The 26,127-nt window shown below is 39.4% G+C and overlaps 1 protein-coding gene across 1 annotated transcript in view; it reads left to right on the forward strand.

Moving 5' to 3' along the window:
• Positions 1-25,557, forward strand: part of LOC139131906 (polycystin-1-like protein 2) — a 28,031-nt gene extending 2,474 nt beyond the window's left edge. Inside the window, exons 3-17 of the mRNA XM_070698219.1 lie at positions 1,571-1,624; positions 10,692-10,999; positions 12,130-12,291; positions 12,832-12,867; positions 13,186-13,326; positions 13,859-13,958; positions 14,296-14,381; positions 14,875-15,105; positions 16,212-16,608; positions 21,206-21,306; positions 21,680-21,910; positions 22,361-22,534; positions 23,373-23,533; positions 24,346-25,021; positions 25,316-25,557. Of these exons, the coding sequence (XP_070554320.1) occupies positions 1,571-1,624; positions 10,692-10,999; positions 12,130-12,291; positions 12,832-12,867; positions 13,186-13,326; positions 13,859-13,958; positions 14,296-14,381; positions 14,875-15,105; positions 16,212-16,608; positions 21,206-21,306; positions 21,680-21,910; positions 22,361-22,534; positions 23,373-23,533; positions 24,346-25,021; positions 25,316-25,432 (2,975 nt within the window). The 3' untranslated portion in view covers positions 25,433-25,557. The remainder of the gene's footprint in view (positions 1-1,570; positions 1,625-10,691; positions 11,000-12,129; positions 12,292-12,831; positions 12,868-13,185; positions 13,327-13,858; positions 13,959-14,295; positions 14,382-14,874; positions 15,106-16,211; positions 16,609-21,205; positions 21,307-21,679; positions 21,911-22,360; positions 22,535-23,372; positions 23,534-24,345; positions 25,022-25,315) is intronic.
• Positions 25,558-26,127: the final 570 nt, after the last annotated feature.

The raw sequence follows: 26,127 nt of genomic DNA on the forward strand, positions 1-26,127 counted from the left end.
ACCATGAACGGCACTTTTCTCATCCCGGTTGAAGGGAACCTGTCCTGATACATGTATATCTCTTCCAAACTTTTCTGGCTCCCTCCACGCTTATCTTAAAACGGTCGCTTGCTTGTTATTTTGTAGCTCCTCGTGGTACCTCGCTAGATGCCAAATTGCCACCACAATGTCTTATATTTTGAACAATCAAGCTGCCCACGTCCTTACTGAAGGATTTTCCCGTATGATATTCGCGACCGTTGTTATTGATGTTCATTGTCGGAGTGCAGACTTACAGCGTGTCTACAGTGCAGTGTTGTGATCGATTTGAATTGGGCAGGCGAGACATTTTAGTAGAATGTTATCTCAATCCTAACAGTGGGGTGCCGATAGTGAACCTTACATTTATTACACCGACCACCACGTTTTGTTTCGTGTATACAAACAGAATTTCTGCTTGCACCAGACAGGCTTAATCAACACTAAAGTGGCCACGGGTGTATGTCCAGGTTGTTGACAAATTGTATTTTAGTCCGGACAAGAATTCATTCGTCAACAATTACAGCTGCTTAATGTACAGACGGTGGTTCGTAAACTAATTATCTGTGCATCAACATACTTTAAGAGGGTATTATTAAATAAGAAAACACATTTGTTGTGTTAAAAAATGTTGAAAATATCATCTAACTCACGGGTACTTTTTTGATGCAGACATTCTGTTCCTTTCTGTTACCATGCCATTTTGACAGTTTTTCTTCAAGAATCGGCAAGTGTACCTATCATGAAATCTTTGCGGTGAACGTTCTTTTCTTTATATTTTTTGACGAGAAGCAGAAGGATAATTAGTTATTGACAGCCTTCTCTGTTCCACGGTGAATACAACAATAGTGGATGGCAAACGCCGCTGCGCAACTATTTTATTTTGCATTATCTATCCTTATACTAAAATGGCAATGGTTGAAAGACTGACACTCAAAAAAGTTATCTAAATCATGATTAGCAAATGCAAATGCCTCTTATTCGAAATGTAAGAATTTTATTGCCAAACAAAATGACCGTTTTGTTATATAGCATTTAAAGAACATAATGGGAAATTTCAGAAAAATTGACCCAGCGAGAGTGGAGTAAAATTCCTTGGAAATTTTGAAATTTTGAGGAAATAGAAACCAGGAAATCGGGTGATTTGCATACATTTGCACAAATTGACACCTCTATATACGCAACTTACGAAAGCTAAAGGGTGAACCCAACCAACTTTTTAACCTTAGGTTAAAAAAATTATTAAAATTGAATGAATATTTGCAAAAAAGTGATTTTTGAGCAAACAAACGCTGTGTTGGATGGAACACCCCCTTAATACAGAGGTTGTTTTGTAGAGTACATTCGAGAAGGTCAACTTACTACAATGAAAGGGAGGTTTTTCACAAAAAGTCTTAGTTCATTCTTGGCAATTATGCAAAGATACAATGCGTGTGTGGCACTAACAACATGTGCAAATTTCGTTTTGGATACTTCAGCGCACCGTTATTTTGCAACCACTGTACACGGTAATATCTACTGAAAAAGACCCTTATTTATGATTTGTTGACAGAGAGACTAAATCTACCCCCTCGTGGTGGCTACTGTCAAGTAAATCCTAGTTCAGGTAGGGTACAGTGAAGCCTTTACTGAAACCGTATCCCCTTAGGGATCTTGATATCTAAATACACTAAAGGTTCGACAACTACAACAGAACAAAACGACACCAGCAACAAAAGGGGAGAGAGAGAGAGAGAGAGAGAGAGAGAGAGAGAGAGAGAGAGAGAGAGAGAGAGAGAGAGAGAGAGAGGGGGGGGAGAGAGAGAGAGTAACAAGAAATACATATTTATATGTACATATATATAATATATATATATATATATATATATATATATATATATATATATATATATATATATATATATAATATATATATATATATATATATATATATATATATTCCAAACGCGTGTGAGAAATCTGATCCCGGGTCCTTGGGGATGTGAGATTTTTTTCTCACATGACCACAAAATGCGTTAAATTCTTACTAGAAACATTGAATATTTCACTGTATAGGCTACTATCCTACTTCGTGGACACGCGAACTCTGTGGCGAGTTCCGCTGCCGATACTTCAACTTCTGCTACGGACGAGATGTCCAACAGAAAAAAAAATAGCCATATGTTCCAAGTAGCCTATGTTCACCAGTTATTTAGAAAATTCGTCCGGTTTTTTGTGAGTCTGTCACCATCCCGGGATCACAAACAACGTACAACGTTATCCAAAATCGTGACAATGCTGTCGTCTGCCCCCGTACTCTGACCTGCTTACTTTTTAGTTTCGGTCCGTGTGTTACTCATCGTGCCATTGGATAATATTTTGCGCGTGGAACGAAAGGCTATATAGAGCTCATGTATTATATACTGCAGAGTGTGGGACGGTTTCTGAGAGTGTTGGATCGTTTTTTTTTCCCGCACTGTCGATCCCACACTCCCAGTGGCCAGGAATGTGAGAAAACTCATCTTTTATTTGGTGAGGCTATTCTGTTCCGTTCCGTTCCGTTCCGCTCCGCAAATTAGTGTGCGCCGGGCCGGCCGTGCGGTTTGCGCTATGTCCTACCCAGGGCTACAATACAGAACGCTCAAGGCACACATGGGGCACACACGGGGCCGCATTATCCCAGAATCTCGCCTTACCGTGTGCAAATTTCACTATAATCCTGCTTCCGGATAATGTTAGAATCGTTGTAGCCCCGTATCGATGGTCAACTGCACCCCTTGCAACTGAAAAATGACAGTTTATTGACTCGGCACAAAGTCAATTCAAACTAGACCGCCTTCTTTATATTCTGTACCTGGCCGACCAGTAAGGGGTGGACCATTTGGTATCCTGGGGGGGGGAGTCTGGAAGATTAAAAAAAATTCCCAGCGAATGTCAATAAACAAAAATTAAGCCAGAGGGTGGGGGGGCCTTAGGAAAAAAAAAGATGGCTCACTAAGATGAAAGAAATATCCATCAAAAGTTACTTTCAGGAACACATTTTTTTATTTTCGGGGCGCCCTTCAGGCGCAAATTGAAGACTGTGTCAGATACACAATGGTTCTTTGGCCAAATACATTTGGGGAGTGCTATATTTAGATTTTAATGTCTTTCTCATATAGCTCAATCCCAAGGGTATAATTGTGGTCAGTACATGTAGCAACTTTTGGCTTTTTAAACTTCTTGTTCTGTTTGTTAGCTTATTTCTTTCCACTAGATTTTGATATCACAATGTAATTTTGGATGTAAACATAAGATAATAAAAGCATATTACATCCTTTACATTATGAATTATAAACGAGAATTCTATAATTTACACAGCTGGCATAAAAGTAGGAAATACTAAGCATGTATATGACAAAGAAACCATTATTGACATGTTGTCATAAAAGTAACAAAATGAAAAACTTCAGATGTATGGTTTTAAAGGGACTGGTCAGTTTCTTCAGCCTGGGGGGCGGTGGATTCATGGGGGTCACCCTGTTTTTGAAATGTCCAATAGGGGAGGGGAAGTCATGATGTTTTTGAATTTCTACACGGGCTCATACTTGCCTAAAGTGCATCGTGCAAGCCACAAATTTCATCATTCAGTTGTATTTTTCGGCGCGCCCTTTGGGCGCGTAACTTTAATAATAATGAAACATATTTTTCAGATCCCCCTGCAAGAGCGATATATGTTAGAAATATCTCGATGTCTGTAAATTGAAAGTCTTTTTTGCAAGGTATATTAACCATTATGAAATCTGCAGTTCATATGAAAAGCATGACAAGTTCCTGATAATTTTCTGTTTTCTCTATGAGCATTCAGCATTAGAAATCAACATGCACTAATATTTCATAATCACATTTTTCTTACAACAGTTCTCGACATCTGCATGGCTATGCATAAAAAGTGTGGAATACATTTACAGCTCATTCAAAATACTTTATTCACACTTGAGAACTGACACTTGTATATATATATATATATATATATATATATATATATATATATATATATATATATATATATATATATATATATATATATATATATATATATATATATATATAACATTACATTTAAGGGTTGGCCTAGACTTGCCCCAAGTCTGTGGGCTAAGGCCTGTGGCTTAATTATGTTGTAATAAAATAAATAAATTTCAGCAAAATTTGCCTTGATTTAATTTTACGTGCGTGGTGTGATCGGTTAATGACAGTGTGATCGCTATGCGTGGACCCGCATGGCTTGACGAGTGCAAAGCTGCACGAAGGCAAAGCCCCTCGATCACGTGACCTGGCCAAAATCACATGCGGAACGTGGGTAAAAACAGCAATAGGAGAGAGGGAATGACTTAATATAAGCTGACAATCTTTATTTAAATGTCAAAAACGAAAAAGCACGCAAAGCGACTATTTGACTAGTCTAGGGTTGGCCAACATATGTGAGGGCATAAATGAGCATACTTATGGGTAGCCCTACGAGTATGGCGAGAGCGTCTGGCCTTGGCTACGCTTGCTCCGGAGCCAAAGCCGGACACTCTCGCCATACTCGTAGGACTAGCTTATGGAATCGATCAGAGGGAAAGATAAAGGGGTGGGTAATTTTCATGAAAATATATAACACTTGGTGAATAAAGAGAGGTACTTTTGCCTTAGTTCAACTACGTATTTAAAGGGACAAAGTCGGCCATTTTCATGAATTTGTTTGATACGAGATACTACTATTATATTGTTTGACATGTTGAAATATACTGAATGATGGGTGACTATGCATATATTGGGCCCCGATTTTAGACACGATAAATGAAACCATCGTGAGAAATGAATAAATGGTCATGACCATTTATTCTTTATTTATTTAAAGAGGGTAATCTGATTTCAATACAGTAATTGTAATTTCCATCACAGCCCTCCTGAGTAAAGAGGCAAAAAGCCCGGCAAAAGTACAGCAAGAAATCGTCAAAAAAACCAAAACCAAATTGAGTGAGCGATCAGATGATGTCGAAGACAAAAGAAAAACAGGTTAGTCTAAGTCAGAGCCTTCATTACAATTTTCATGAAAAGATAACCATGTTGTTCTAATTTAAACGTCAACAACGCTTCACAGTGACGGATAGAAGGGGGAACGGAATTCCAAATTTGTAGCTCGATACACAAATGATGTTTGACCCATGCCTGTCCTAAACATTGGTGGGTAAAAGTTACCTTTACTAGAACTACACTTATCTTAAAAATCCATATCTGAGAGAACTTGCAATAGCTCACTTACATAGCTTGGTGCGAGGTCATTTAAAGCTCTGAAGGTCATAATAGCAGTAAGTTTACAATACGTAAATTAACGGGCAACCAGTGCAAACTAACAAAAACTGTTCGTGAAGGAAAAGCTGTGTCAACTCTAAGAATTACCCTACCAGCCCTTTCTTGGGGTTTGTACAATCTTTGGAGATTGGTCTTATACGTAATAGCCCAAACAATGCAACAGTAGTCAATTACAGAAAAGAACAAAGCGTTATAAACTAACAAAAGAACACTCCTGTGTGAAAAGGGGCGTGGTCATCTTATAACACTAATTCTGGCAGACAAAGGCTTGTACAAATTATCTATGTGGTCAAGAATTTCACCTAAGTCCAGTGAATTTCACCGTTTATCACTTCTAAAATAACCCTTGAATAAAATACAGCTCGAACATACTTGCACGCGCCAACCACTACGGCGCGACGAGAAGAGAAGTTGAAGTAGGCGACAAATAACCTAACACCTAACAGATCTGACCACCCGACTACCTCTGTCCGAATCGTAGTTCGAAAATAGCATCCATGGCCGGTCAAGAATCCTGCATGTTTACTTTATTAGATGTATTCATGCACGAAATATTTTTACATTGAATGCATTTTTTCAATAAATGTCCGCACAAAACTTCCGAACACTTTACTATCGGGACTTCGTCAACTTGGGCGATCTGATATTATCGGGAGTTTGGGAAGGCAATACATTTTTACTTGAAAATCTGGACTTAGACAGATGACCAATCGGACATCATCTGGAGTTCTGTCTGGTCTTGCACGAAATACATTCTTTACAACAATAGACGATACTAGATTTTCAAATCGCGGGTAAATATCCAATATATATCGCAAATTTCATTACTTTACAGATCTGACCAAAACCGACTTCCTCAGTTCGACCCCAACTTCGAAAAATAGACGACAGATTTGTAAATCGCGAATAAATATTATCTGATATATATCGGAGATTTCGCAACCTTATACTGTAAGATCTAGCCAAGCTCGACTTACATGGTAACACATACAATTAGTCAATCATTTCGTACCATTCACAAACCAAAATTTAATTTTAAGCTACTGATTAAGATAACTCTTTTCGATACGTAGCGTTGAAGGATCGCAGTGTCACTTAGTCTCTCAAATCCAGTGCGGGGTCTGTACAAGCACAGTCCTTCCACGGACTGTGGTGCAAGACACGTAGAGTAGATTGCTGGTTCGTCTAGCCATAAATAATTAACTCTTTACATAAAGCAGCCAAATTAAGTAATAACCCACGCCGCAGGAGGGTATACACGAGATTTTGGTACAATGCGCGACATATAGCACGAGCCGATAGGCGAGTGCTATATGGAGCGAATTGTACCAAAATCGAGTGTATACCCTCCTGCGAAGGGGTTATTGCTATTATATTATATCAACTTGCGTGTATTTGTTGTCTAATTTGGATATTTTCATCACTGTAAGCGCCAAATGAAGAAAACGGACGTCTGAGAGATCGAACGTCGGAAATTCTGCGCCCGAGACCAAGCATTTTTATAAGTTGGAATCCCGTACAGGCACACAGTATCCTACGATAAGTACGCATTACGTCCATATCGACATTGCATTTTATTCGCATGCAACACTATACCTGCTGCACTCACACAAAGAAAATGGGTCAAGAGTTCAAATCAAAAGAAAAAAGTAACAATTTTTTCGTAAATTTACATAAGAACAATAGTCCTGGCTTTTTTGGCATACTAAAAATAGATTTGTCTCATTCTGTACCGCATACCGTCGCGACATTCAGTGGTGGCACAGTGAAGTTACAGGCAGGATCTATTTTTGATGGATAATTTGGACTTAAGTTGTACCAGAAAACAAGCAGTTTTAAAATAATCCAGACTTGCGATGACTGCAACTGTGATGAACAGTTGTGCAGATTCTGAGTGTGTTGCCCGATGCAGGGAGATCTGGACGCTGACACTGCTCGTTGCATTTGATGTCAAATATCGTCGCAGTCGCCAGGAGTCATCCCATTGTTATTTTGAACTTCTTGGTCTACATCGGACATCCCGATCTTTATAGCCCAAACTTTGGTAAATAATATCTGACATACCGTTACTGTGAGGAAATGTCAATTTATTTGTGTATGAACGAATACTATCTTCATTTTAAAGAGCGGTACTAGGATATATCGCGTCTCGACTCCCGGAAAGTGCACGGTGCGCTGTCGCCCTAATATTTGTGTGCATCATACCCCAAACGTGCTGCTTCAGAGATGTCTTTCATCATCGATCCCAACTTATATACACCAAGAGGTGAGTTACAGACCCACGCTTTATCTGTGTATCAAAATTCGGTCTTCGGTCTTTGAAACAAAGTGGACTGTTTCAATTCGGTCTTTCTCGAGGGTCTATGGTTTAGATAGGTCCGTTCAAATGCACCGACCAGGCAATTTTCGAAAATGCTGGTTTAGGGGCCCGTTTTAGCACTGCTATCAGTGCTAAAACAGTATTTTAGCATCGGTGGAATGAGCTCTCGTCCAATCAGAATGGCGCACGGTAGCATGATATAATATAATATAATATACACTTACAGTATAAACATAATCATACACAAAACGCAAACAACCAAGATATGAACGATGTGTGAAGATGCTCTCCCATTATTACATATCTTTGTTCAAATTGGTATTGTTTGATTTCAGTCGGGGAAAAGTAGTACTCGATGTAAGAAATATCGCTGTCCGAACTCTCCATAGTCGTCTTACGAACGCGCTGAACAGTTCACCGTACTCCTCCAGCTGCCAGCTCCGATCGTCTGTATCGCCGACGACGTCACGCACGCTCCTTCCATGAGCCCTGTCGCGCCCATGGGATTCCGAGATTACTATCATAAATGTCGTCTACTTCAACTTCAGTTTTCGTCGGGCCGTAGTCGTCAGCGCATGCAATTATGTCGCAAATTCGAGCTGTATTTTATTCAAGGGTCCTATCAAAAGGGACGAGTGATGAAATTCGCTGGACTTAGGTTTCACTTTAAAATGTTGTCTATTTGAAATGAAATATCAGAGTCGGCTAAGTGAAAAATATTGGGGGGAGACGCAAAAATCATCTATTTTGTTTTAGTGGTTTTAATTGCCATGCTATTGTTATGAACCCAGTGTGAGATTGGAACGAGATCGCCATCATGTCCATTCATTCTCCCCTCAACTTGCTCAATATCAATTCTGAAAACACACAAAATTTGGTTATCGACAAACGATCATCGTGTCGATAAAACATTTTTCTCTATCGACACGATGATCGTGTCGATATGCGCTACACATAATACAGCATGAGCGTGTGCTGCGTTATAAAACACCCATAATCTGGTCTTTATTCGGGCTATAGCGCCCGTTTATTACCCCTCGTGGCCGTGTGTTGCCATAAACACATGGCTATACTCCTCGGCCTCCGGCCCGGGGAATGGCGATGTGTTTCTTGAAACGCACGGCCCCTCGGGGTAATAAACGGGCGCTACAGCCCTCATGACCAGGTAATAGGTGTTTATTATGCGTAACGTACGCTTTGTATACCCTGGCGCGCACTGCATCATGGAATCGGTAAAAGAACTTTTGACTTTGTGCCCGAGTCATTAAACTGTCATTTTTCAGCTGCAAGGAGTACAGTTGACCATCGATGCTAGGTTACAACTATTCCAACATTATCCGGAAGCAGGATTATCGTGAAATTTGCACACGGTAAGGCGAGATTCTGGGATAATGCGGCCCCGTGTGTGCCTTGAGCGTTCAGTGTAGATCTGCACCGATGGTTTTACGTGGCCAGGTATTGGATTGTATTGTGGCCCTGGTTGGGGCCACAGTTGCGAGTGGAGTGATACGTACCGGCCGCCGCGTACTATGCATGCATAGTACGCGGCGGCCGGTACGTATCACTCCACTCGCAACTGTGGTTGGGGCATAGCGAGAGCCGCAAGACAGAAGCCCAAGCCGCATGGCCAAGTCTTACCAGGTCTACAATTATTGCAGCTTTATGCTTACACACTTGTTTTTATGAGTAATTTGTTAAATTGCAACAGTCAGCGATAGGGCACCTAAGAATTTTGATAAATTTGAAAAAGATGAAGATCCAATTATCCCAAATTAGTTCCAATCGTATTCAGAGAAAAATCTTTGGGCAATGCGACTTTTTGAATCGGGTATGTGAGTCGGCACGTCTTAATCTAGACTTGCTTCAAGGCTATGGACATATAAAAATCAAAACAGAGCAAAGGAATAATCTTCAGCAGACTATCGCATCAGTGGTAGGCTGTCACGTAGATCGTTAAGTGAAAGCGATGGCACACGGACATGCGAACCTTGCTTAGCCAGCCAGTTAAGGCTGCCGAGGAAAGCCAAGCGACGGTGCAAGTCAAGTCTTAATCCGCGTCTGTGCAGAACGTTCCGCGTACGGAACACGTAGCCACTTAGCTGTGGGTCCATAGCTGTGGTGTTTTCGGACGGGATTCCTGCCTTTTTACGGGCTGGTTTTGACTTTTTACGATTTTAACCCCGCCACCACGGGTTAAAATCGTAAAAAGTCAAAACCAGCCCGTAAAAGGCAGGAATCCCGTCCGAAAACACCACAGCTATGGACCCACAGCACGTAGCCACTCTACGTCATGTTCTCGCTACAGGAGCAATTAACTGTCTGGACAAGGGCCAGACCTTTGAGAATGACACCACTTTGACACGACGCATTCCCAGGAACTGTTGATATTGAATTTGCGCTTCAAAGTCAACTAGTTTTACATCGAAATACTCTGTCATATGATCTAGTGCTGATATTGGAAATATAAGTCAACATATTTTCAAACTTAGTGTGCAAGCATTTCGTTTAAACTGTCCAGCCACAAGGGGAGGGGCTTTTAATCCATTGAAGGATGTTGGGATATTTGCCTGCCGGCCGCGAAAAAAAAATCCTAATAATAGATCGACTTTCATCTGAAATAAGTAGATATGGGTTCATAACATAGGAATGTCCGGACCCATGTCCAAAGAAAACCTGAACTTGCAATGGTATAACGGTAAAAATTCCTCAATTTGTCAAGAAATTGCCTGACAATGAATCATTGTGGAATGTACACGGGTAAGACTTTCAACTTGGGCGGCAAACTCTCGTATTGCATCGCGCGGGATGTCATAACGGCCTGGATAATCCTACCAGAGCTCCTCCTGGTCGTCCTTTTCTGCACAAAAGGCATATCTTTCGTTAGGCATCCCGTCTGCGGAAAGTGAAGCGTTTCGGAAACTTTAGTTCTTCAGTCTTCAACTCAAATGTAAGTATTAAAATATAAATCATACACACTTTTTTATGATTTAAGTGTAAGTAAATTGTGACATCGTCCTCCGTGTTTTCTACGTAGGTTCAGCCCTGCTAGACACATTTGTAGCTTCATGTCACGACTGGAAAGATGGCAAAAACATGACGTCGGTAGAACACGCGTGCTACTGCCTGGACGAAATAGACGGCAACACGGATGGATTGACCTATGAACTGAGAGCACGCGATCTGTCGTCTACGGACATTGGTCGGTTCGTTCACAGGGGTACGAACTCAACGGTATATCTTCGACTGCCTTGTGGTGCCGAGGAAACATCACACAACGTTGAATTGATTTATAAAATCTATGACGTATACGGAGCGTACGCAGTTAGCACCACCACAGTGCAGGTATTCTAATATAACTCATAAAGAAAGAAACCATTCAAGTTGTTGCTCATTCCTATGCAAACGGAAGCGGATTTTTTTATTGAAACGATTTTGTCTTACAATCGGCGCTGTGTAGCCCCATTCTTGATCGCTTAAGAAGTTTTCATGTTGTGATTACATCAACGAAATTCAAGCTTGCTTCAGCCAAAATTAGTAAAGCCAAGTTGTAAAGCGCTGTTCTTTAAAACTAACTTCTTCGCGACAGAAATCTTGAATATCGAATTAATCACCTGCTTGCGAAAATTATCTGGTTTATAGTAAATGCTTAGACTTGCACTAAACTGTGGGCATATAAATGTAAAAACAGAATGAACTGAAGAAATTCTGGCAGACTGTTGCGTAGATCGTGGGATAAAGGCGATGGTGATGGCCAGTAACTACAGCCCGAGGAGAGCCAAGCGAGCTCTAAATGATGTTCAGTCTACAGGCAGTGGTTCGTAACGCCACTATAGGATCTGACTTTCTTCTCAGAAAACTCAAGAGTTCACAACATTTCCCCCGATTTTCAGAAGAGTATTACATATCATTACTTTCATTTCAAAGTATAGCATCAACATTTGGATGCTTTGAATGACCGACATTTTCCCAAATCCCTGATCCGACCTTCAGAACTCAAATAATTTACCCCGTGACCCTTTGACGGAACTCCTATTTTCCGGCGGCTCTTCTCATGCAAACAAAGGATATCTTGTTCATCTGTGTAAGGTAAATTAAATTTTCTCACCGTCTCCGTCAAAGAGCGTATTTTCAATCAATTGCAAGGTGTTAATCAACAGACAAAATCAGCCGTAATGTAAGCCTTGCAATGGCTTTTGTTTCCTATCTTAAAGGCACTGTTCTCGATCCCTGGGATCGCCTTTGTTCTAGTCTGTAAGAGGATTATGGAGGTGTGATAGCCTTTTGTTTTCCATTGAAATTGTAAGCTGGTCGGTAAATTTCTGATGAGACAATCTGGTGCCAACCCATGCCTTTAAGTGCCCGAAGACGTGTACACGCAGGCCGATGAGGCAAGGTCCACTGGTGAAATTATTGTAGCCGGTACAAAAATTATCATGTCGACTAAGCTGATTGTGGTCTTTCGTTTAATGTAGGTCCTAGATGATGAATTAAACGATAAAAACCTTCTCCTATTGCAAACAATGGTGAGTGACCTCGCAGCCGAAATCAACGCGGGCAATCTCACTTCTGCCGACATCAGCGCGGTACTCCATGAAATTGACGTCATCACTTGTACATTGAATAAATGGGTTAAGGTAAGTGCGCCGACGAACACTTTCGGCATCGTATACATATCTAAGATTACAAGCAATGGTGTTAATAAGACAATTGTTATAATTTCTAAGGAAATCACAGGTATGAGCGCCAGCAGTATGACTTGTTGCTTCAATCGATGTCGTTCATCGCCATAAACTCACATCCATTTTTTGTCGCAGTCTGTTTTCTGTCATTATAGTCGGAGATTACTTCAATCATATCAAAACAAGCTTCTACCAAGCTGCCATTCTTCATGTAGCAGCAATGTCGGTAATTTTTACATGTAGAACGGAAATAATGGCGATATTTCGGAAGTGGACACAAAAACAACAATAATAGTGAAGGCGGTCTATGTCTTTATTAGCAGCTGATTGGTTCTTACGCTGACATCCTCGTTTTATAGATGGCTTTCTTTGCTAAAGACTTTAATAGGCCTGACGTACCTAAGTCAGTTGTGCCGAATAGATACGCAAGAAAACGTGAGCGCCGGAACAAAATGCGAAATACAATTTATTTTGTGTCCCTTTTTTTCAAATTAGAACCAAACTGCAATCAGCATGGAAACTATACAACAGGTGAGATTCGGTATATCGTCTTGCATGTTAGCTATAGAATGTATTGTAGTCATATTATCGACAATTAACTTACGCATGACTTCAAAATGGCTGCTGAATTAAGTTAGCTAAATGACAAGCTTTACGTGAGGTGAGGTTCTACGTTATTACTCTCCGTCATGGTACTGTCCCTCTACGTCTAAGAAAACAATCGGCGGACTTGTAATAGTCCGAGGATACTTGTCACAACACCGTGAAATGATGAAAATTATTTTCTTATATGATCGTGACTCGCTTACATGAACCTTGTTTCGCTAAAATACGCGTTTTACACTTCAGCTAAGAGAATCTTTGATGGATATCTCACGCCCTGCATTCAGCATCAGTACCCAAGACTCAGTATTTGTCGAGCAAGCTGCCCAGGCTCTTGTTGGTATTACTTCGGTCACCTCGTTCGAAGAACTTCTCCCAGAAACACAGGTAAGTATGGCATGACGTTAGAATGATCCCTAGCTAAGACAATTAATCGCCTTCCTGGGTAGGGATAACATTATCTTTAATTTGCCGTCATTATAGTTGAATTATTACCAACAATGGATAGTAAATACCGATAAAATGGAAAACACTTAACTTTGAAGTTGGGTAACAATAGATTTAATGTGATAGACTTCCTGGTTACTTCGATGTGTTATCCTAACTGTACCCTTATATCCGCTTGCGGATTGTGAATTTCATGCAATATACCTATTGGTTAGTTCAATGTCTTATCCTATCTGTGTTGTCGACAACCGCTTGCGGATTGTGAATTTCATTCTCTCTGAAATTTGTATGAATTTACTGAACCTCAATGCCCTGCACAAACTTTTGATGTCGACCTATTCTTTTCAAAATTACTCAAATGGACTTCAGTATGCTGCAGCAGCGAGACTCAAACTACAGAATATAGTTGAGCACTATTGTGATCCGTGAACAGGTAAACTCTGGAGAACGTATTTTTTCACAATTTCCACAGGTAACAGGGACGGAATTCATAGACGAAGTGATTGTCATGTTAAGCCAAATTCCGAACACTATCGACAATTATAAACCTTTGGTGGTGAAAATTACAACAGGTAATTTGTTTTGTTTAGCATTTAGTTATTTCTGTCTACTGAAAAGGATGGCGTATTTAAGTTGTCAATGAGGCATCCCTCGTGATGAGCGAATAAGTTCAACGACAAATTAACACTCCTAATACTGTCCATTGTATAAATTGAATCAGTCTTATGTACACCAACCATGAATGACATGTATGAGCGGTCAGAACCATCGAAAACAAAACCAAGAAATATGCAACTTTAAGTGTAATGTTTTTCCACTGCTCTAATGTCTTCTAACCTTTTCTCTCTCTACTCTACCTTCATCTGAGCTATTTCTTATCAGTAACACAATAATTCCATTCAATTTCAGATATTTTTCATGCCGTTTCCAACGTCATCGAGACAAGGCAGCACTTGTTAATCCAAGATGGCCGTCCGTTGTCATGCAGTGAAACTGTGGGTACCCTTATGAAATTAATATAATCTATCAATTCTCCATACATAGCCAGTACTCAATATTAATCATATAAATCGATGAGGATTTCTACATGAATTTCACTTCTCTGTACATGTCCTAGTCGGTACGCTCATCGCTAAATATCATGTACCTGCCTGTACTGTTGTGCTTTTACCACATGGGACCAAGAGATCTGGTTGTTGTTGTTGTTGTTTGTTGTTTGTATTGTTGTTTATGTTTATTAGTCGTGTTGTTGTTATTGACAACCAAATTCAACGGACATAACTGTTGTTATGTCCGTTGAATTTTGTTGTCAATAACAACAACACGACTAATAAACATAAACAACAACACAGACAACAACAACAACAACAACAACAACAACAACAACAACAACAACAACAACAACAACAACAACAACAACAACAACAACAACCAGATCTCCGGGTCCCCTGTGCATCTACTGAATTTTCCTCACTCTTGTGATTCCAGGATGTTCGCCTGACAAACACACTGTTTGGCGCTCTGGATTCGTGCCTAGACGAAACCTTATCAATTCTTGACTCCCCCGATTCTGTCGGATATACGTCTCCCATTATACAAGCAAGTGTTACACGATGCGACCAGGATGGTTTCTGTGACAGACACCTGACTTCGACGGCGGGAGGTTTCATATTACCGAGCAGACAGGCAGGCAATTCAGAACCCGTTGCATTTAGCAAGGTAAATATATTTGAAAGCACTTACAACTTGTCCATATATTGAAGAGGCATCGGAGAAGTGTCATTATTTTACTTTCCTTTGGTTTTAAGACAGCAACATGATGTCAATCCTTTTTACCTGATCCTTTTGGAAACCACAAGTAATTGTTAATGAATATTATTTTTATCAATTATGAAGAGTATGGTACTAGTACTACATACAATTTTTCTACGAAAGCAACAATTTTCATTTCTGTATTTAGTCTTGGTTATCCTTGAATATCGCATTGCGCTGATACAGAAGAGGGTTGTTTCAGCAAAGAGTAATTATCAGGAGCAGTTGCAAACTTTGAATATAATCCAACCATTAGTCATTTCTGTTGTCTCAGTGAATAAAGAGATTTGTCAGGCAGTATACCGAAGTTTAAAATCGGGAATCTTTCTATAGTAAGCGTTAGTCTCCCTTTTCAAACCCATTTGTCAAACCACAAATGCATTTGATAGTTTGTCATGGGCAGTGCGAACACGACAATAGCAATTGACAGAAATCAGAAATCATACACAAAGCAGCAAATCTTTTCGTCTGTTCGAACCAGAAAAATACCCTTTTTAAGCTGCCACTGCAAATATATTCAGTCATTTGCTAGACTTAGATGTCCGGGTCATTCTTTAGCAATTGAGGAAGGGCGACATCTGGGTACTGACCACATTCATGCAGTATTTGTAAGTCACAAGATATCGAAGATGAATACCATTTTTTACTAATATGTCCACTTTATGCAAGTTTTAGGAATAAATGTTTACCGAGAGTTTTGTTGTTCCGAACTTCCATAAATTCAAAAGACTTATGGATTCATCAGATACAGAAATTCTAACAAATCTGTGCAAATTTGTCCACAAAGCAATGACACTGAGAAACACAACTCTCGGGAATTTTCCGTAAGAGAATGTGATGTGTTATATTATGTGATGTGTTATATTTTTGTAAGTCTTTACGATTTAGAATTTAAGAATACTTTGCATGTATATGTTAGTGGTTCTCCGCTTGCATATTGGCTGGAGGCAGTACACGTATTATTATCTTCCTTTTTGCTATCGCGCTCTTTCCTTCTTAATTTCGTTTTCAAGTTCATGGGGTCAATGGTGAATCCACACCAATGTAACTCTCCGGAAGAGCTGACAAGGTTACCTGTCGTCGACCTTGAGATATTTGATCTGAGTGGGCAGCCTGTCAAGATGGCGGACATGATCACAGTCAACGTAACCAAGGTGAATTCTTCAATACCTCAAGCGAAGTATCTCGAAGTATCCAGTGGCAATACTGTGGAGTTTTCCTTCGATGTGACCGGTCCTGTCCAAATAGTCAAGGTTTTTCTTCAGTCTAACGTTACTGGTATGCAGTATGACATGACTCGTCCAGGTGACGCGAAATCAAGGCGAAGGATTGTTTCTAGCGGTTCAGTACAGACACTGGGCTACTTGAACACGTCCAATGAGCAGTCTTACAGTTTTCAGCTTGACATAGGTAATCTTCTTCAATAATATATACCCGTTCAATAAGGCTACATCAAAGCTTTGTCAAACAAAATTATCCTATGGCGAAAGCTAAGCAATTTCTTCATTTCTTTACAATGTCTGATGATGTTTCTTACCAACTACTTCCCAGAAAAAAAGTAGTCCTTATGATTTACAAGTGCACACTTCTGAAATATGATCATAAACACTTGACTATACCTCAAACTGTGAAAACTAACGTCCTGCATCAATAGACCCCTGCGAACGTAGAATGAAGTTTGGATCAAACAAAAACTCTTCTTGTTTACTTTGTATTTACCCAACGATATAACGACATATATCTCTTGATGTACTCATCTCCGAATCCGAGCTTAATTAGCTGGTAATATTTCTTCCTGAAATGCGTGGGAAATACCGACTTCTTCATGAACTGCATGAAGACTTTCAACTAAATTTCAGTAACTGGTAGCCAGATCTGCGAATCTTTGAACACTTAAATAAATGTGCAAAACAAAATTTTCACACGCATATATTAGCTTGCCATTAATTAAGTGTCGTGTTGCGGAGATAACTCATTCTTGCAAATATTTCTAGTTCTTTGGGAAAATTTGTGGAAATTACAGGCTACTGAAGATTTTCGCATGGACACTTCAAAACGGGAAACCAGATATGCTAATCTTTGAACACCCAAATGAATATCCAAGACATTTAAAATAGCGTCAATGACACTGTAGCTCCCATCCTGACTATTTAGTGTTTGTTCTCTGGTCAGATATTTGAACATGTGTGAAAGGGATAAAGTGCATGAAGTGAAAATACTTAAATGAAATGTACTGGAGACAGTGAAATATGTTTAATGTAATTATTCAGAATATAAAATGGAAAAAATACAGAATTAGATATATCGAATACTGTGATACAACCATTAACTCAACAAGTCATTTACAATGACATAGTCCCCACTTGTAATAGGAGTATTAGTCTTGATGGGGCAGGAAAATGTGGTCAATAAGAAGTATCACTGGAGTGTATATGTTGAGATCTATGGGCACATAGGTCTATGTCGTTGTTCCCAATTTGAAACACATGAGGCATGTCTAAGTTATGGTTCTAAATCGGGAAAAAAGATCAGACCTCTAGCAGTATTGGCCAGCCAAGAAATACATATGCGCATTATAAATGAGGTACAAGATGTGACATCTTAAGGTCTAATATCCTATCAAAATTGGAGGGTATAGAACTTGTGGTTACTGAGTTATGCATATATATGTATAATCAAGGTCAAAGGTCATCGAGGTCACATGACATTTTGGAAAAAAAAAATTATATTGCAAATTAATCCCTATATGCCAAAAATCAGACCTCTAGCTCTATTCGCTTGCCCAGAATTAGATGTGTACATAATTAATGAGGTAAAGCGTGTGTTGTCATAAGGTCTCCCATCCTACTAAATACAAAGGACATAGCACTTGTGGTTACTTATTTATTGACATAAACATATATTTTAGGTAAAAGGTCATCGAGATCACATGACATTTGGTCAAAAAATTTCTCTCCTATAGTTATCCCTATATACCAAAAATCAGACATCCAGCTCTATTGGCTCGCTCAGAATGAAATATGCACATAATTATTGAGGTACAGTATGTGGCGTCATAAGGTGTCCAATCACACCAAACATGAAGGGTGTAGCACTTGTGGTTACCGAGTTATGGAAAAATATGTATATTTGAGGTCAAGGTCACCGAGGTCATATGACATTTTGTCAAAGAAATTGTTTTGCTAAGTTATCCCTATATACCAAAAATCAGACCTCTAGCTCTATTGGCTCGCTCAAATTAGATATGTGCATAATTAATGAGGTACAATATGTGGCGTCATAAGCTGTCCAATCATACCATACATGAAGGGTGTAGCACTTGTGGTTACTGAGTTATGGACAAATATGTATATTTGAGGTCAAAGGTCACCGAGGTCACGTGACATTTTGTCAAAAAAATTGTATTGCTAAGTTATCCCTATATACCAAAAATCAGACCTCTAGCTCTATTGGCTCGCTCAAATTAGATATGCGCATAAGTAATGAGGTACAATATGTGGCGTCATAAGGTGTCCCATCATACCATACATGAAGGCTGTAGCACTTGTGGTTACTGAGTTATGGACAAATATGTATATTTGAGGTCAAAGGTCACCGAGGTCACATGACATTTTGTCAAAAAAAATTGTTTTGCTAAGTTATCCCTATATACCAAAAATCAGACCTCTAGCTCTATTGGCTCGCTCAAATTAGATATGCGCATAATTAATGAGGTACAATATGTGGTGTCATAAGGTGTCCCATCATACCATACATGAAGGCTGTAGCACTTGTGGTTACTGAGTTATGGACAAATATGTATATTTGAGGTCAAAGGTCACCGAGGTCACATGACATTTTGTCAAAAAAATTGTTTTGCTAAGTTATCCCTATATACCAAAAATCAGACCTCTAGCTCTATTGGCTCGCTCAAAATTAGATATGTGCATAATTAATGAGGTACAATTTGTGGCGTCATAAGCTGTCCAATCATACCATATATGAAGGGTGGTAGCACTTGTGGTTACTGAGTTATGGACAAATATGTATATTTGAGATCAAAGGTCATCAAGGTCACATGACATTTTGTCAAAATATCCGAGATATCTGCGTGAACGGATGGACTCACGGATGGACGAACAGACGGACATGACCCAATCTATAAGCTCACTGGACTTCATCCGTGGGGACTAAAAATTGTGTCACTGCATCCTTTTTGCAATATGAATACGATGAGAAACTAAATTTTTATTTTTTGTGGCCTTATACATGGGAGTCTATGGAGATCTGCCTTATACATGGGAGTCTATGGACGTGTAAACTAAAAATATGCAAATTTCACCACGATTTGCCCAAATTTGGGAAAGGTCACTCCTATGCACTTCCATACCAAGTTTCAAATCAATCGGACTTGTGGTTTCAGAGCAGGAGATTTTTTGACCAAAAATGGGAGAAAATTACAAAAAAATTCATGAAAAATAGCAAGTCCAAGATACTGACCCAAGATGCGCACAATCATTTCATGTCAGCCCAAAGTACTTACATGCTAATTTTTCATGTAATCTGCTCAGTGGTTATTGAGTTTTTTCAATTTTGACTGTTTTTACATTTTTTCACTTAATTTGCATATTTTTGGCAATGACAACTTCATTTGAACAAAATCTCATCTACAGCCCATCATTCATGTACACACCAAATATCAAGATGAAATGTACAGCGGTTTTGGAGTTTTTGATGTTGACGGACAGACATACAGACATACAGACATACAGACGTACAGACATACAGACATACAGACATACAGACATACATACATACAGACATTTTCCTAGCCTATAAGAATAGCTTCCATTGCCATATATACATATGGCTATGGGAGCTAAAAACGCATACAGTAATAGCCGTCGATTGCAGTAAATATCGTGTTTCGAGGTAACCTTTTCTCCTCAATATCTTACTTTCAGGTGTACACACCGTAGCGGTCGTTGCCACTACACCGACGGAACATCAAATGCGATATTAATGATTTTAAATACCAGGATCTAATAAAGTACAGTGCAACCTAAACTACCAACTAATTTGCATATAAATAGGTACATACCAAATTGATGTGGCATCCACAAAGACAAGATATATGCCTCTTTACAAGTAAGACTGAACTCCATTGCAATTACATATAATTTATTTCGTTGAAAACAAACCTACAATAGCCATCGCCTTGGATACAGCTTATTCTATGCCTTCTTGTATCTTGGATATTGACGAAAGTAAAAAGACAGCTAGAGAGAATGCTATTGTCAGTATAAGGGTTTTCTAACAATGCCTTGAAGGCATGGCTTCGATCATACAATAGATATGAATTAGAAAAAAACGAGTTCATCCAATCATAAACATCAATACAGCTCACAAAGTATTGTATGAACTACAATTTTGTTGATGTCTATTTTATACGCACATTAACTTGTTCTTTAGATTCTGGTATTTCAATTAATAATATCACATTTGATGTTCCGCCAATATGATGTCAATGACAGCCACGATGTGTAGACCCTTTTTGCAAGATATTGAGAAAACAGCTTTGAAGAATGACTTATGTTCGCGAGAGTCAACGATAAAGCTTACTTCTTTACGAGGATGTAGTGAAGACTTTAATTTTTTTCCTCACAAATATGTACGTAACACTACCGTCACATGAACCGTCACCAAACATGAAGGTTTTCAAAAATTACACACACACAAGATAGGTGTCTTTCTCGATCGCTTACCCAGCATGCATTGTTAAATAGCGCTGTTTTTGTACTGTCGCGTCTACAATATGTACATATCATCTTCAAAATCAAAAGAATAATTAGAGACCTATTATAGCTATTGTACCACAATAAATTCCCCTAAATTAAAAATACCTTCGACAATCCAGGACAAATGAAACGTGTTCAAGCAAAACTCTAGCTCAAAAAACATCAAATAGATTAAATAGATTAATTTTCTTTTAACCCCTCTGACAAAAGGACATCTCGTTTTTTTCCAGCTGAAAATGGGACAACCCATACTTTGGCCGTCGCATTGTCGTATTCTGCCTGTGTGTACTGGAATAAAACGAACAGGAGATGGCAAAGTGACGGATGTTGGGTAAGAATTTCTGATAATCCTCGTGTGTAAAGTACGTAGTTGAGTAAGAACCATTTCAACGACATTTTTTCAGATGGTAGTATCCTCATGGTTAACATCCATGGCATAGACTATCACATTGAAACCAACCAGGTAGACCATACTCTGGTCAAACTAATGGTAGACTCTCCCCATACATTCCTACTTCTCTGTAGTCATCAATACTGTCGATTTCTCTCGATGCATTCGATCAAAATTCTGTCCAAGTGACATGCCATTAAAGCACGTGTCTGATTTTTTCCGTGCAAAGCGCATGTAAAGGCAATCGCAGTCTTGATGAAATTGTACAACCCCATGGATTCACTGCTCGCGTCTCCATCGTTTTATATTTTAGCCTGATCTAGATCGATCAACCGACGAGTACCTGATTTGCCAATGCAACCATCTGACGTCATTCACAGCGGCTGATTTCGTAGTACCCGTCAACAAGATAGATTTTACAACAGTTTTCAATGCGGGTGTGGAGAACAGTATCCTGGTACTGGTTACACTAACCGTACTCCTACTCATCTACATACTGCTGGTCATCTTAATGCGCAAAAAAGACAAACAAGACCTGCTGAATGTAAGTAAAGTTTCAAATATCATATTTTAATAGACGCTCAAAAGGTGTGCTTCATTTGTCAGTTTTGTAAAATGTACATATAAATTGTCTCATTCACCTAAACGACATCTATTTACCTAATTACTAACTACCTTTCTATCCCAACACACAGCACACACACACACACACACCACACTGTATATATATTATATATATATATATATATATATATATATATATATATATATATATATATATGATGTATATATGATGTATGTGTTTACATGTATGTATGTATGTGTGTATGTATGTATGTATGTATGTATGTATGTATGTATGTATGTATGTATGTATGTATGTATGTATGTATGTATGTATGTATGTATGTATGTGTGAGTGTGTGTGTTTACTTCGACGAAAGTGTCTACACAGTTTAGTTACCCTTATTCATGTTCTTGACCAATCATTTAGTGGAGGTCAGCGCCTCAAGCGTTCAACTCTGTCGACGAAAGTTACTATTATCGCATAACGGTGTTCACTGGCTTGAGACCTGGTGCTGGTACTGCTAATGAAGTTGCCCTTCAACTCTTTAATGACGACGACAAAAGCAGGATTATAAGACTTGTCGACACAAATAAACGCCTGGTAAAAAATCTCTCTCTCTCTCTCTCTCTCTCTCTCTCTCTCTCTCTCTCTCTCTCTCTCTCGCATAAATTGGCTTCAACGGCCCTTTAACCCCTTGCCTGTAGAAGCATTCTGTACAAACAAGAGCTTAAGTCAACTTTGATGCTTAAAGATAGTGATGTGGCGAATACTGTTTTGGCTTATGAGGGTTCTCGGTAAAACTGCGTCATGTATTTGTTTCACTTACGTTTACGAAATTGGTATTTCGTATATCAGGAAATAAAGTTGAAACCTTGAATGCAATGAAAGAGCTCATGAATGCAATGCAAGTCTTTCTATCCACGTCACTTTTTGTATCTGTCATCTGAAATATTAGACTGAAAGATCCGTCGCTCGAGGGCGCTCTCTACGCTCCCCTCCTAAGAGGGGAGCGTAGAGAGCGTCTTCGAGCGACGGATCTTTCAGTCTACTGAAATATGAAACCCTTACAAACCGAAAAAAAACCGTGAAAATGAACAACTAAACCACATCAGTGGCATTTCATATAGGCTTGTTGAACGTTGGGCCGCTTCAAATGTCGCCAAAAATTCACAAAGACCCCTCCGCCTTACAGCCGTTAACTTGATGCCAGTGACGTCTTGCATCGTTTATTTTCCAATTTATAAAGCGCCTGACAACCGGCAGTGTACGCAGCTTTCTTGTGTCCACAACTAAACCACATCAGTGGCATTTCATATAGGCTTGTTGAACGTTGGGGCCGCTTCAATTGTCACCAAAAATTCAGAAAGACCCCTCCGCCTTACAGCCGTTAACTTGATGCCAGTGACGTCTTGCATCGTTTATTTTCCAATTTATAAAGCGCCTGACAACCGGCAGTGTACGCAGCTTTCTTGTGTCTACAAGAGATCATCTTGAAGGTATCAAGTCTGTGGAAATCAGACTTCTTGGAGAAAAAGGTGCGGATGACGGCAAATGGTTCCTGGACAGTATTGAAGTTGTCGACATGTTAACTAAAGACAGGTTGGTAAATTCTGTAACAAGATTCTGTTGGCATGACAAATCAAGACTTTCTTAATTTCTGTGTAGTCATGGGAGGCCTCACGACATCCACTATTGAATGTTTTATCTTTCGATTTCTTGGCTCTGAGAAGTGAAACGTAGACTTTCACATTCCCGGGCTGGTTGTCGTCGTTCTGGTACGTTTGTTCATGTAGATACAGTAAAACGCCATGTTTTATCCTGTTTCTTGCGGAACAATGTCTCCTAGATAGCTTTAACTGATGTTTTTGTTGTTGATTGATTCCATTAAAAAAATATACAACATCATTTGTGTTCGGGCGACTTGACAAGCTGGAGAGTGCCTCCATGATGTTGTGTACGTTTGTATCGTAGCATGGCATCACTTTATGTCGATAACGACGATCAACCATAGAAACACATGTTAAGCTATTTCAACGACTGAAAAGTTGAAATATCAGTTTACATGATCTCCATACGACAACTAGATGGGGATGCCAGACCTGGAAAGAGAAGGGCAGGTTCTGGAAAATGTATCTTCATTGGCCAACGATGAGTGTCGTTTGTCCTTATAGTACTGGATTCGCTCTCCAATATAATAAGAGGATGCCAGCTGCTATGGTAGGACCGGCATACTTTGAGTAACACCTCAGCATGACCATGGCAGGATGGTATGGTACGGGCTTTGCGTGTAGTGGAAGGCGTAGCCGGTAACATACAGCCCTGCCATGCAGACTAACTTTGAATTTATGCTGTAACTTCTAACAATGCAACGACATCGGTTCATTCGATTCACCTTTTCATATTTCTTACAGGTATCATTTTTTTCACTACAAGTGGATCAGAGAGGGCGCTGTCGGTGAGGGAGCAGTACAGACAATCAGCGTTTCTGATGAAAAGACAATGGTGACATATGCCCACCTGTTCACAAGCCATCTTCGTGTTCAAATCTTTGATGAATACCTTTGGGGTTCCCTGATCAGCCGACAAATGCCCAGTAACTTCACCCGAGTCCAACGCCTGTCTTGTTGCATGGCCATCCTGTGCCTTGCTATGATTTCTAATGCCATGTTCTACGGCACCGAGGATGACGTGCAGGCGACCAAGTCGGTAAATATCGGCAGTAGTGCGTTCTCCTTCGGCACGGTGTATGTCGCGCTCATCAGCAGCCTCATTACCATTCCGGCCTCATCTGCAATGGTTGCTTTGTTCAAGAAGTCGGCGAGGAATCTGAAGATTGTTCCCTCCACCAGCGTTCAAACTGCCGGAACGCCGACTGATGATCAAAACGCAGGCACAGAGAAATCGCCGAGTAGAAAATCTCGTTGCTTTGGAATTACTGCCTGGATTCTGGTGGTCCTCTCGTCATCGGCGTCAATCTTCTTCGTTATTCTGTACAGCCGACAGTGGGGTCCGGTGATTTCAAGACAATGGTTCATTACTGAGTGCACGTCTTTATTTTTATCGGCCTTCATCGTGGACCCATCTAAGGTAAGAAAACTTTTTCCTACTTACACAAGATGCTACAAGAAAGAACATTATTGACATATTCCCATCATAAAGCGCCATAATACAATACAATACGATACGATAGTCGATACGATACGATACGATACAATACAATACAATACAATACAATACATTAATTAATTCTCAGAGAACACATATCTTCTCTATGTTTTTGTTAAAGAAAAACTCGGACTGGGTAACACATTTGAGCGAGATTGTCCTTGTATTGTTGTCGGTTGCAAAATTAACAGGCTGTCTCTTTCATCTGTGTTTTAGGCCTTCCTAGTTGCCTTGGTGATCTCATTCTTGTATAAACTGCGAAAGCTACCATTCCAGTCTGAACCTGATGATATTTATAGAGAAGGCACCGCTGTCCAAGGGAGCCAAAAATGAGATCAGTTGCCATGACAACCTTCAACAATGACTGCAGCTGTAACCCAATCAGTGGTGGATAATTTGAAAGTGACATTGACATTTTCATCACCGCTCATGCTCTCATTTCCATGTACAAGAATCACCAATATACCATGCATGAGTGTACTGTACACTTATGAATCATGTATGCATGCAGATATGAGTGTCCATGTCCTCCACATTGAAATTCAACAGTGTGTATGCATGCATGCGTATGTATTCATGTATGTGTGTATGTATATATGTGTGTACGTATGTACGTGTATATACCGGTATATATATATATATATATATATATATATATATATATATATATATATATATATATATATATATATGTACACACACATATATATAACACCGAAGCATACAGATATCTTTTCATGAAATTAAAGTACTTGATGGAAAAGCAGAGCATTGTAAACATAAAATTACTTAGAGCATGAAGTAACATTTAATATGTATGTAACTGAGAGGTTGGTTGTCAGAACTACGAGTTTCTTGAATACAAGCAATGTTTTTCGTCACAATATCTACATACACCTCATCATCATAGCTGCAACATTTAAATTATATGATGTAGATTATGACAGACATGTTTTTACTTTCGTCAATCACCATGGTACCTTGGATACAGTGTTACATTGGTTGTATGGGTCCCATACGACCTTTGA

The sequence above is a fragment of the Ptychodera flava genome, chromosome 4, assembly GCF_041260155.1.
Source record: "Ptychodera flava strain L36383 chromosome 4, AS_Pfla_20210202, whole genome shotgun sequence".
NCBI classification, from domain to species: domain Eukaryota; kingdom Metazoa; phylum Hemichordata; class Enteropneusta; family Ptychoderidae; genus Ptychodera; species Ptychodera flava.